General features: G+C 38.6%; 1 protein-coding gene across 1 annotated transcript in view; it reads left to right on the forward strand.

Annotated features, from left to right (window-relative positions):
• gnai2b (guanine nucleotide binding protein (G protein), alpha inhibiting activity polypeptide 2b) overlaps nt 1-11556 on the forward strand; it is an 88264-nt gene extending 76708 nt beyond the window's left edge. The window contains exons 5-9 of the mRNA XM_037678720.1: nt 2035-2163; nt 8452-8581; nt 9974-10127; nt 10225-10417; nt 11454-11556. Coding sequence (XP_037534648.1) covers nt 2035-2163; nt 8452-8581; nt 9974-10127; nt 10225-10415 — 604 coding nt within the window. The 3' untranslated portion in view covers nt 10416-10417; nt 11454-11556. The remainder of the gene's footprint in view (nt 1-2034; nt 2164-8451; nt 8582-9973; nt 10128-10224; nt 10418-11453) is intronic.
• Nucleotides 11557-13224: the final 1668 nt, after the last annotated feature.

A 13224-nucleotide genomic window follows, 5' to 3' on the forward strand; every position in this document is an offset into this window, starting at 1 on the left:
TATATATATATATATATATATATATATATATATATATATGCATTTTAAACTCTTCACACACTCTTGCAAACAATGTTTCTAAACTCAAACACTCTAAAAGATCACAGAATGTCATGATCTCAGCTCCCTGCCTCCGCTGCTCTCAGCCACCTGCAAGCGCTCTTGGCCACGCCCACTTCTCCGCTCTGCATGGAGATTAGCTGATCAGCTGCAGGAGGAAGCTTATCCTGCAGTGTGGGCTGCACAAATGTGCAGCAGGTAATAAATAATTTAAAATAATTTATTTTAAATAAAAATTCCATGCCGATTGTGCGGCTCATCCATCAATCAGCCAACTGGGTGTCAAGGCCAATCTTATTTTGTAAAACTGAGATGGAGCGAGTCTGCAAAAAATGAACTGCGAAGAGGCAAGGGATTACTGTACTGCGTTTTTGTGAAGTGTATGATGGCTGGGCAACTAAAGTAAACAGAAAACGTTGGAAGATGATGCGATGTGTTAGTCGGGCAGCCAAAATGAATCAAAGTGAAGATGCTTCCACACCCCCTGCCGACCAACAGTTTGTGAGAAACCATTTAGCAATGAAGCTAATTCTGACACATTTATATTGCTGTACACCACAGAGTATGGATGAATGTGCACTATTTATTTTAAATAAATGAAAATGTATTCAGAGAAAAATACAAAATAGGTAAATAATGGAATGATGACAACAAAGTCCATGCTCAATAATCCAGGTATACAATCCAACATTTTTTTAGTCAGGTCATCTGGACAGTAATTTTTTTTTGTGCTGAAATGTTTCGCCTTCGATTCGGAAGGTTTCATCAGTCAAGGAAACACACAACAAAACTGTTTCCTTGATTGATGAAGCCTTCCGGATCGAAGGCGAAACGTTTCAGCACAAAAAAAGAAACTGTCCAGATGACCTGACTAAAAAAATGTTGGAATGGAATGATGAGTTTTAAATGAACAACCAATTGATTAGAAGTCGATTGATTGATCAGTTAGTTGCTAGATTAGGCAGAGTTTTGCCATTACAACATTTTATACTGATGAGATGAAGAAACAGGAACACGAGGAGACAATTAAACCATTGAAACTTGAAAATACGCCATTTAGTTAATGACTTTTTCAAAACAGGATTGTCCTTTAATTTATTCATTTTTTTAAATGCATTACAATACCAGCAAACCTTGAAGGAAGTTGATCAGAATTAATCAAATAATTGATCGAATGTGACTGAACTGACAGATTTTTTTTCATCAGAAAGTTCAAAGGCTGCAGATGTCATTAAATACATGACGTTGGTTAAGAAGCAAAGTGCATGCAGCGAGTGGAAACAAGTTAGAGCTTCATCTGGTGTACAGTATCTTCCTGTGCAAGAGTTGCAAACCTGAAGTGACACTTCAGAGCACAAAAACCCTCAACTGGAAAATAAAGGTTCAGAATCAACTCTGCGCTCACTGAGCCTCACACAGAAAACAAAAGAATCCACTTACAATGCACCCGTAAGCATCGTCGGATAGACTCTTAAACCTGAGCGAAGTGGGAGCGTGCCAACGTTGTTAATTAATAAGCAAACCTTGTGCATTGTTGCATGACAAAAAATAACATTTGATGATTTGATGTCAAACACAAGTTAAGCAGCAACGGTTTACCCTATTCACATGCACAAGTGCCTTCTTACAGTTTTGTAGGATCTGGGAGGAAAATACTCTTTGGACAACAAGGGAGTGGTGGTGGTGGGATCTATTGTAATGTACTGTATGTAATTGCAGAGCTGAAGCATGCTGGAGCCACAGCTCTGCAAGACTACACCTGGTAAATGTATTTTGGTAAAGTGTCTCCAGTCGTTTAGAAGCACTTAAACTTATTCTGAAATGTTCACAGCAGGTCCGAGCAGTGAAACAAACAAATGCCTTGGTGAAATGTGTGTTGCTCTGTAAGAATCCTTGTTTATTTGTTTCTTTTTGTTTTGCAGGTTACAAAGCATGATGAAGTCTTGATCACTGTCCTTTCCCCCCCTCCTCTAGTTACTTGAATGACCTGGAGAGGATAGCGAAAGCGGATTACATCCCCACGCAGCAGGACGTGCTTCGAACTCGGGTTAAGACCACTGGCATTGTTGAGACTCACTTCACCTTCAAGGAGCTGCACTTCAAGTAGGAACATTTACATACGAGGGCTTTAAGTTCACAATACAAATCTATATTTTTTTCCATATCTTTTTTAAAATGAGAGAAATATGAAATCCCATTAACAAAAACATACATTTTAACAGAATATTTTTAACTAAAACTGAACCAAAATGCAAAAGAGTGGTTTGAGGAAAACAAACAGATGCGACCTTTTAGCTTTTATAGAAGATAAGAAAGTAAGGTGCAGTCAGGCTCTGCTGATCAAATGCATTGATTTACTGATCAGTAACCACTTCCTGGATCTCTTTTCAGAGGTTCATAAGTGGTTAAGTCACTAAGGAGTGTCATAACTTTCTCATGATAGTCTTTCTGGTTCAAAATCACTGTGCACATTCCTTTGTCTGCTGGGAGAATGATGATGTTTTTGTCCTTGCTAAGAGTGGTGAGTGCATCCCTCTCCTCTCTACTGATGTTGGAAGGTGGTGGTTTGGCATTGCTGAGGCAGGATGAAACTTTGATACTTTGTCACTTACAATGTTTCCAAATATCTGGCGTCTGTACTCATCTCTTTAGTTGGCAGCTCAGAACACCACATACAGAACACCATGGACTTTGTGGATAAGGTGAGGGATGTCATCATGGAGACTGATGAAACAATGGTCTCTTTTGATGTCACATCACTCTTTACGGGCATTCCTGTTGATGATGCAGTAGAGGTGGTCAGTTTAAGATTAAAATCAGACACCGCTCTGAGCAGCAGGACCACGCTTTCCACAGAACAACTGTGTCAACTCTTGAAACTGTGCCTGCAGTCAACCTACTTCACATATGGGGAGCAATATTATAGGCAGAAACATGGGTGTGCTATGGGGTCTCCAGTTTCTCCTATTGTTGCCAACCTGTACATGGAGGATGTAGAAAAGAGAGCCTTGACGTCCTTTTCAGGGACACCACCAAGTCATTGGTTCAGGTATGTTGACGACACCTGGGTTAAAATTAAATCTCAGGAAGTCCAACATTTTACTGACCACATCAACTCTGTGGATAAATACATCAAGTTCACACGAGAAGATGAAAAAAATGGCAAGTTGGCTTTCTTGGACTGTGAGGTCTCAGTCTCTGATAGAGGACATTTGCAAACCGAGGTGTACCGCAAACCCACCCACACAGACCAGTATTTGCAGTTTGACTCCCATCACCCTTTGGAGCACAAGTTAGGAGTCATCAGGACTCTATATCGCAGAGCAGACAGCATCCCCACTAGCTCAGGAGCCAGGCAGAAGGAGAAAACCTACACAAGACAGGCTCTAGAGCAATGTGGATATCCTAACTGGGCCTTCCTGAAAGCAGAGAAGAAACCCAAACAGGACTCCAGTCAGCCAACAGGTGAAAAGGAGGAACCCAGACCCAGACCAGTGGTCATTCCATATGTTGAGGGAGTATCAGAGAAACTGAGACATTTATTTTCTAAACATAACGTCCCAGTGGCTTTTAAACCCCAAAATACATTACGGCAAAGACTGGTTCATCCCAAAGATCCAGTCCCCCGGCACAAACAGAGTAATGTTGTGTATGCTGTTCAGTGTCAGGAGGGCTGTGATCAGTCTTACATCGGGGAAACTAAACAGCCACTGGCCAAAAGGATGGCCCAGCACAGAAGATCAACATCATCAGGCCAGGACTCTGCGGTCTACACTCATCTCCAGGCCAGCGGTCACTCTTTCAGGGATGAAGATGTTCACATCCTGGACAGAGAGGAACGGTGGTTTGAGAGAGGAGTAAAGGAGGCCATCTTTGTGAAAAGAAACCGTCCATCGTTAAACAGGGGTGGAGGCCTCCGGGTTCAATTGTCCCCCTCTTACAATGCTGTGATTGCTAGTATCACTCAGCCCTCTGTGAATAGTAAACAGCCATCAGTGTGCTAATGATCCATTGTTAGGCTGATGGTCCTTCTTGAGCATGTGATCAGCTGGTTTTGGTTGTCAGTAGCAAACTGGTTGATCCACTCTAAGAAGGTGCTATTTAAGAGACTGAGCTGAAAACAGCTCCTCAGACTGAGGAAGTCTCTTGGATGAGAGATGAAACGTTTCTATATTTTTTTGCTTTGTTTTGTTTTTTGTTTTTTTGAATGTCCAGAGGACCAGATTGAACTTTTTTGGATTTTTCTACCTGGATTATTGAGCATGCATCAGGACAAATAATATAATAATGACATAATATAATGACAATGACATATAATGACAATAATGACATATAATGACAATAATGATAATGACAATAATGCAATACCTTAAACCAATGCAAACATGTTCCCGTTTTTAGTGTTTTACATCAATTTATAATGTTGCTGTTTTTATTTTGTTATGTAGTGGACTAGGCCTACGTCGAAACTAAGTCTAAGGTCAAAACTCTTGACCTTTAGAACCTTGTGGGACAGGAACTGTCATTTCATGTATTTGAATACATAAATACAGGTTCACCCATCCTGAGACTTTCTTTCTTGAAGATTCAAGTGAAAAGAACACTCTCTTTTTATTATCATTACTATTCTACAAATGTTGATAATCAAAGTGTCTTAGTTCAAACCATTTTAGATGTTGCAGTGAACTAATCAATTTTATTAACTGAGTAATGATTTTTATTCTCATGCAGTTAGAACTCATGTTAAAAGCTGTTACAGAGTAATTATGCATTTTTCTGATTTCTGCTTTTGAATGAGCAAGTGTGTGCGTTTACAAGGTTACAGTCAAACGAAAAACAAGTTGTTATGTTAAAACTGTCATGTTTTAGAATCCTCTCAGACGTAAGTAGAGATGTTTTGCACCTGTTTCCTGAAACACGCCAAAACAAAACCCTCTCGGTCTGTGAGAACATTTCTGATCTGTCTCATAACAATTCTCGCTGTCTCTAACCTCTTACGTCACAAAACCCACCCCGTCTGGTCGTTTCTGACCAATGAACAAATCCCAAAAAGTGAACCGGGAAAGAGTCTTTAAAATGTCAGTACTTCCTGGTCTACACAGAGTTGGAGAGTTGTCAGACTTCTAGAGTTTTTGGAGAGTTCGAGAGTGCTGGAGAGTTTTCTGCTGGTTCTGTTCGAGTTCTGTCGGAGACGGGATGATCTTGACATGACAAAAAAGCTCTTCCGAGTTCCATGGGATTATAACTTTCACTAGCCACTACTTCTGACGAGCTACAGCCACCATCAGGAGACGCTGGACAGGTAGCGTTAACGGAATTCCATATCTGCTGATGAATCTTCAGAAAGGTAATGGATCAAGTTTCCTACCAAGCGTACCGAAGGAGAGCTGGGCTTCTGATGGAGAGTGTCGGTTCTGGTGAACATTCCTCCCCTCCCATTCAATCTTACTCCCTTTAATTTCTTTCATCTTTAACTTTCTATCAAGTAGAAATTCTCCCAGATATTTAGAAATGTCTGTGTAAAGTGCTTATTCACATCCGTGTGGGTAAAAGATCATAGTTGTACAGTTTATAAATGTCTGTGGTGCAGCAACGGAAAAATCATGGCCGTATGATTTTTCCTGATTGATTGCTTATATTGTTATTTTCATAATTTGCCAAATTGATGTAAATGTTTGATGTTAAATTTGATTCTGTAAATAAATGACCGCATTCATTTTGATGGGTCAAATATAAATGACGTCTCACTTTGCATTTCCTTAAATTCAATGCACGTTTTATTCAGTCCAGAAAAATGAGGAACCCGCGTTAAATGATGAATATATCCCAGCATCTGTTCATCTACAGTTATATAATTTCTTCTATTTACTTTTCATTTTATATGTTTTTTACATGATTGTCAATTTATGTCTGTGCCTCATCTGTGTTCTTTGTTACAAACAGGTCTCTTGTAAATGAGTCCTCGTGGCTCAAGGAGACTAACCTGTATAAATAAAGGTTGAATGAAAAATCTCATAAACACATATTTTATTCACATTGAACATAGCTGTTGTTCTTCTTTTGGCTGGTCCCTTCTTCAGGGGTCACTGGAGTGAACGGCAAACGACTTGGCAATTGTTTTATACCTTATACCTTTCCTGATGCAACCTGGGCCCGAACCTGCAGTCTCAGATTCATAAAAACGTTGAGCCCACCAAACTACCACAGCCGACCTCACAATGAACATAGTGCACAAATCCAGTTTTAAACTAAGAAATGCTAACAAGTATTAGGAAAAATAATATGGTATTTTTTAATTTGATGGCAGTAACGCAACACAGAACAGTTGGGACAGGTCCATGTGTACCACTGTGAAGCATCCCCTCTTTGTTTGACAACTGTCTGTAAACATTTTAGGAAACGTGGAGACCAGTTGCTGCATTGTTGGAGGCAAATGTCCCATTCTTGTCTGATTTAGAGTTCTAGCTGTTCCGCAGCCCTGGATCTTCTGTACTTGATTTTTGTTCGTTTGTTTAATGGTGCGCCAAATGTTTTGCGTTGCTGAGAGGTCTGGACTGCAGGCAGGCCAGTTCAGCACCCAGACTCTTCTACTGCAAAGCCATGCAGTTGTAATGACATCAGTACTGTATGTGGTCAATTTAAAATCAACCTTGAGCATCCTCAGAAATGTGTTTTTCAGCATTTTCTAGCTGAAGAATGCAATACCTTCCATTAAAACAATGTACTTTGGATGGAAGTGCATGTTAAAAATCTTGTATGTTGTAAAAGAAAGCCACTTGTCTGTATAATGGACAGTAGACCCTTTATTCAGACAAATTCTTTGGTCCTTTACAGGGATGAAAGAGTTAAGAACGTTTCCACAAAGCAACTGATTCATAATCAGAGGGTGTATTTGACATAAAGTGAATGTCAACACGATCCCCCAGTGTTTACTCACCTTTTATGCTGCAGTACAGAAAATCAACCACCATGTAGTCTACATGTGTGAGTAAAAACATGACTAGCTTATTAAAATCTTACTCTTGTGTTATTTATTTAGAAAAACAATCTTATATAGTGTATAAAATATGACATCACTTGTGTTTTTTAGTGACTCTGACTCAATGAAAGCACATTCATCAACATCATAAGACTTTCCAGACAAAGTCATCCCGACCTTCTCGTTGCATCTGTGTGTACGATGCCGTTTACAACTTTCCCCAGCAAATTTAATGAACCCATAATAAATGCAGTGTCTGCCTCTGCTTGGTTAAAATGTGCAGCTCTCCTACTTAGAAGCCAAATAATCACAGCAATTAAAAGCTTAATCATCATTATGGCACTTTGAGCTGAGTAAATGAATCTGATCTGCCCACGAGGTTCCTGTTCAATAAAGCAAGAGCTGTATTGAGTGATAACATTTTAGCACATGACACACTGCTGCGGCTCTTACATAAAATATACTCTGGCACAGTCTAAGATCTGATGTGTGGGTTTGAAGTGAATGTATAGTTATGATAATCAAGAGATGCTTCAAAGATTAGAAAATATGGACTAATATATAAAAAGTATAATGTATGTTACATAAAACTGAAGTTCTGAAGTAAAGAATTGGGTATCTTGAGAAAAGATGTACCGTCTTTTTGGATTTGCAGATTTCAGGTTTTTAATTGTTCTTTTTTACTTCTTTAATAGTCTAAAAAAAAACCTCGTTTTTAAAAGCGCCTAAACAGAAGTGACTCATTAAAAAAAGGCAGCAGTATCCTCACGGTTCTGGTGTGACCTGTTTCCTGATAAACTCTCTGATATTTACCCTGTGTCTCTGCCTCAGTGTTTGACCTGAATAATGCACGAAAGAGATCAATAATAATAAAAAAAATAAAGTGAAAATGATTTTTTTTTTCACATCTTCTGTTTGCCACAATTATTAAACGAAAGGAAACACTTAAAGATACAGATAATGTCTGTGGTTTCATTTAAATTTATCCAGGTAGTTATGTTAGATGAAAGATGATTGTTCAAAATGAATATTTGCTGCATTTTTTTCCTCCTCAGAAAACTGTTATCACCTTCACTTGTATCCAGATTTTCATTTTCCTTGGTCAAGTCTGACTGTTTTAACCATCACTGACCCTCCAGTCATTTTGTCTGTTATCTGACAGACATCTTTCCACTTCCTGCACCACTTTTGTTATAATAGAAACCTCATAAATATATAATGTTACTTTAAAGATTATATGTCAAGCTCGTTCCCTCCCTCACTGTTGGTTCTCTTGTAAAATTGTTATCAGTTCTCTATATTTTAAATTATCCTTATTTTAGTTTTTTTTTATTATTATTATTTCATCTCTCATCACAGAGGGAAGAAAATGTTTTTTTTTTCTTAAATTGGTATTTTTGTTTGTCTTGCAGAATGTTTGATGTGGGAGGCCAGCGCTCGGAGAGAAAGAAGTGGATTCACTGTTTCGAAGGAGTAACAGCCATTATCTTCTGTGTTGCACTGAGTGCTTATGACCTGGTGCTGGCCGAGGATGAAGAGATGGTAGGGATCAACTTCACTACTTCACTGTCTGGTGTGTGTGTGTGCGTGTGTGTGTGTCCTTGTTTCTGCTACTTTGTGAGGCCCATTTTTCCAACTTATACTGCATTGTGAGGACCAACTGCTCCTTATGGGGCCCAAAGCCCGGGCCCCATAAGAAGAAGTCCCGTTGGTGGGTTAGGGGCTAGGTTTAGGACTAAGGTGTGAATTGAGGATGTGTTAGGTTTAGGGTTAGGTATGTACTGGTAATGGTTAGGTTATGGATAAAGGTCATGGTTAGGCTATAGAAATGAATGAAAAATGAATGGAAGTCAATTCAAAGGCCCCACAAAGATAGCAAAACAAACCTGTGTGTGTGTGTGTGTGTGTGTGTGTGTGTGTGGGGGGGGGGGGGTCCTAAAGTGAATTTCATTACTTTTTTATTTGTTTAGAATCAGAATCAGCTTTATTGTCATTGCACCAAAGCACAATGAAATTACATTTCAGTACAGCCCGTCCGAGTAAAAAACAGACATGGGGTGACAGAGGTGTCTGAGGCTGCGGCCATGTGGGAGGCGCAGCCTTTTTTGTTTAGAAAAGAGGAAAAGAGAAACACGGGGGGAAGGGGAGGTATAAAAAAAAGTCATATCTCACACTGTGTCCTATACGGGACACAGTTTGAAAGTTGCAAAGAAAAACCACAGCACAGAAACAGTAACATACTGATGACATCATGATACATATATGCATGAGGAAGGCCGACGAAGGAGGCGAGTTTGTCCGTGGACACTGCCAGATAGTCCCCATGGTCCTGGCTCAGTGGTTAGAGCCATTGCCTTTTAGCAAGGTCATAGGATCACAGGATCAGGCTTGGTTGTCTTTTTGGGTGGAGTTTGCATGTTCTCCTGTGGGTTTTCTCCGGGTGCTCCGGTTTCCTCCCACAGACCAAAAACATGCATGTTAGGCTGATTGGTAACTCTAAATTGTCTCTAGGTGTGAGCGAGAGTGTCAGTAGTTTGTCTCCATGTGTCCCTGTGATGGAATGACCTGTCCAGGGTGTACCCCCACCTCTTGCATGGTGACTGTTGGAGATGGGCACCAGCTCCTTGCGACTGAGGAGAAGCAGGTAGAAGAAATAAGTATGTTTTAAAATGAGCTTGAATTTGAGGAGCATTTATGAAACTAAGTACTTTATTGTTTTTCCTCAAGTGAGTACAAATTGATTATTCCAAAATGTTGATCAGTTTTGTAAGTATTATGAAGAGGCTCAGCTGACAGATGCTGTTGCTCCTCTTCTCTGGTTATCCCTTTGGTTCAAAATCGAATGTGGACCAACACTGCCCCCGGTGGCAGCTGTGATGTGTTGTTGGGCTCAGGTCGTGTGTCTTGGCCATCAACTGTTTTGTTTCTCTTCAGAACCGAATGCACGAGAGCATGAAGCTCTTTGACTCCATCTGCAACAACAAATGGTTCACTGAAACCTCCATCATCCTCTTCCTTAACAAGAAGGATCTCTTTGAGGAGAAGATAACTCGCAGCCCCCTCACCATCTGCTTCCCTGAATACACAGGTACAATGTCAGGGATAATACTGCACCTGTGACCACAGAAAGATTCACCCTCATTTCATAACCATCTATTTTTTTACCCCTAACTGTTGATTTCCAGGAGCCAACAAGTTCGATGAGGCAGCCAGCTATATCCAGACCCAGTTTGAGGACCTGAACAAGAAAAAGGACACCAAGGAGATCTACACCCACTTCACCTGTGCCACAGACACCAAGAACGTGCAGTTTGTCTTCGACGCTGTCACTGATGTTATTATTAAGAACAACCTGAAGGACTGTGGTCTTTTCTAAAGGTAGGACACAGGAATCAAAGAGCGTTCAAGAAGATGCTGATAAACCTGAACAAAATTAGTAATCAAACTGCTGTTGTTTCATCATTGCAGTTTGATTGCCTAATGACTAGAATGCCCAGAGGAAAAAGGAAAAATGTTTAAGAATGTTTAATGAACGGATAAAAAAAACTTTGTCAACAGCTACACCAAAAAAAATAAAAATAAGTAATGTGCTGGAAGAACTAATCTAATGATAAATATTTCATATAGGAAGAAAAAAAGAACTAAGTGTTTGAGTTTTGTTGATTGACTGAATCATTTGTTAAAAGTGTCTGTTTGACAGGCAGCATGTTTTATAAGCTAAGTGTTCTGCTTTGTCAGAAAAGATCAGCTGTATGCTATCAAACAAGCAAAACAGAGCAAGTTCGTCTCTGGTTTTATTTTTTAACAGTATGATGTCATGTAACAAAATTATATGGTGGCATACATAATTAAATTTCAAAAAGTAGCCCTTTGATTAATTTAGCTAAGTCAAAATGACAATGTGAAAATAAATAGATAAATAAATTTCACCTTTGTACTGAATGCTTTTTTTCAAACAAACTTGTGATTTTGGTTCTGATTGTGTTTCTGTGCAGCTTGCCAGGTCACATGTTTAGGTGTTTTTTTGCAAACTATTTCCAAATGCATATTTTGAAAAACCTGGACTCACAGTTTTTTCATATTCATATGTACAGGTAAATGCAAATGCATAAAAATAATTCATATACCCCGTTTAAGTTGTGGTTGACCTAGATGGGATATGTTTTGTAGATATTTACACGGAGACGTATTTTACTTCAAACTCTGGACTTACCCAGAATGCCTTGTTTCGTAAAACCTCATCAAATAAGGAATGTAATGAAATAACTGTGTTTAAGTAAAAACCGTTATTAGATGCTGATAAATGTATGTCTTTAGAATTTTTTAAAGGATAATATGACTTCATCTGTACCTTGTGGCTGGACCTATAACAGTAAACTAAACTAAAATAAGTTTTTATTTCTTTTTTCTGCAGGACAATGCCACCCAGCACACACAGACTGCATGAGAGACTGCAATAGCCATGTGATGAATACTGCTTTTCATAATGAAAACCAAGATAGATTTACTTGTGGAGATGGGAGCGACTGTCGGCGCTTCTACAATCAATAACTCACAAGCATCAACTTCTGTTGTTCATCGTGTTTTTAGCAAATGTCCCTCTGAATTTATAAAAGCCATCAACAATCAGTCGAGACACTTTATTCAGCTCTGACTAAATAAAGCAAATTAACCAAGTTTGACTGGGATACAGTTGAATGAGGAATCTCTTATTTTGGCACATGATCAATAAAGTCCAGCTAAATTCAAATTCATTTTAAAGGCATTTATTTCATTTGCACAGCCCGTTTTGTTTTTAAGTCTCTGAGTTTATTTATCTTTTTCTTTTTTTGCTTTTGTAAGTTTAAGAAGAGGACGTTGTTGACAAAATCAAAAACAACTTTTTATAAAAAATCTCATCGACTTCAGTTAATGCTCGGCTTATTGAACGTCTCAAAATGCACAGAGCTTATTTTTTAGAGGAAACCTTACAAGCACGGAGAACGAGGTTGGATGGAGGGAAACTGTTTTTGTACACTGTTTACACAAACTTCACGCTTGTACAGTGCATCGTTCTGCATGACTGTCTTAGATTAGCCTGTAGCCCCACCAAGTGAAGAACCTTCCTAAAGCATCTTGTTGAAGGAAAAAAATGGACATACGTATGTCACTTTTAATTTAAAGTGTCATTTGCGAGACTTCACGTCTGTTCAGTTTGTCTTTTTACATATGTTTGTGCCTTGGTATCTGTTTACACTTGTTCTTTAGAGACGTGCTAACCCCATGTTGTGAAATTAGGGCTATTTCTACTCCACCTAAGTTCACAAAACCCATGATTTAAGGTGCATCACAGCACAGAGACAAACGGATGACAATTGTTCATTAATATTAATAATAAAGCCACTCACTTGTTTGATGTAAATAAAGTTTGACCACATGAAATTCCAGTTTCTGTGTTTTCCAATATATTATTCTGTTTCTGCATGTCTGGACTATAAATGCATAAGAAACAGCTTTAAACCAGATTATAGAATGAAAACAAAGACGTGTAGGAACTCAGGGCATAGAATGTGACAAATAAAATAAAAACCATTTCAACATTAATGAAATCATATAAAATGCAATAAGCCGACAGGTAAATAAATTGCTGAAGAGCAGAGAAAAGTGTTTTCTCTTGTTACTTTAGGCCTTGAGATAATTTACTGCAAAAAACTTTTAGACTCTTGAGCTTCTGCTCAAATGTATAATGTAAATGTTTTTATGTATTGCACAGTTCACAGCCCAAATGAAAAATATAATTGATATCTTGGAGGCATTTTTCAATATTTTCCTGTCGATGTTGATTTTCTTTCCACATTGCCATTTTCTAATTTCATATTTTCTAAATGTTCATGACTCCTGGTCACGTCACCGACAAATGTTAATTTTATTCATAGACCGTGTTGTTTCCTTATTACATTTGGAAACTTGTTTAGCATAATTACAACCCGTCTGCTTCTGTTTTCTGATAATGAATAAATGTAATTAAGCAGAAGTAAATTAAGTACAATATGCTCCATTACTTAAAAATATTGTTCAGATTATATCATAAAACTAGTTAGTGCTTAAAAAGGTGAATTTAGGACAGTAGTTCCCTAATTTGTGGTCCAGACCCCACAGTGAGTCGTAAAACATCAAGTGTGGGTCTTGACATGATTTACAGAAAT

This window comes from Nematolebias whitei, chromosome 7, assembly GCF_014905685.2.
Source record: "Nematolebias whitei isolate Nwh7 chromosome 7, NemWhi1, whole genome shotgun sequence".
Taxonomy (NCBI): Eukaryota; Metazoa; Chordata; class Actinopteri; order Cyprinodontiformes; family Rivulidae; genus Nematolebias; species Nematolebias whitei.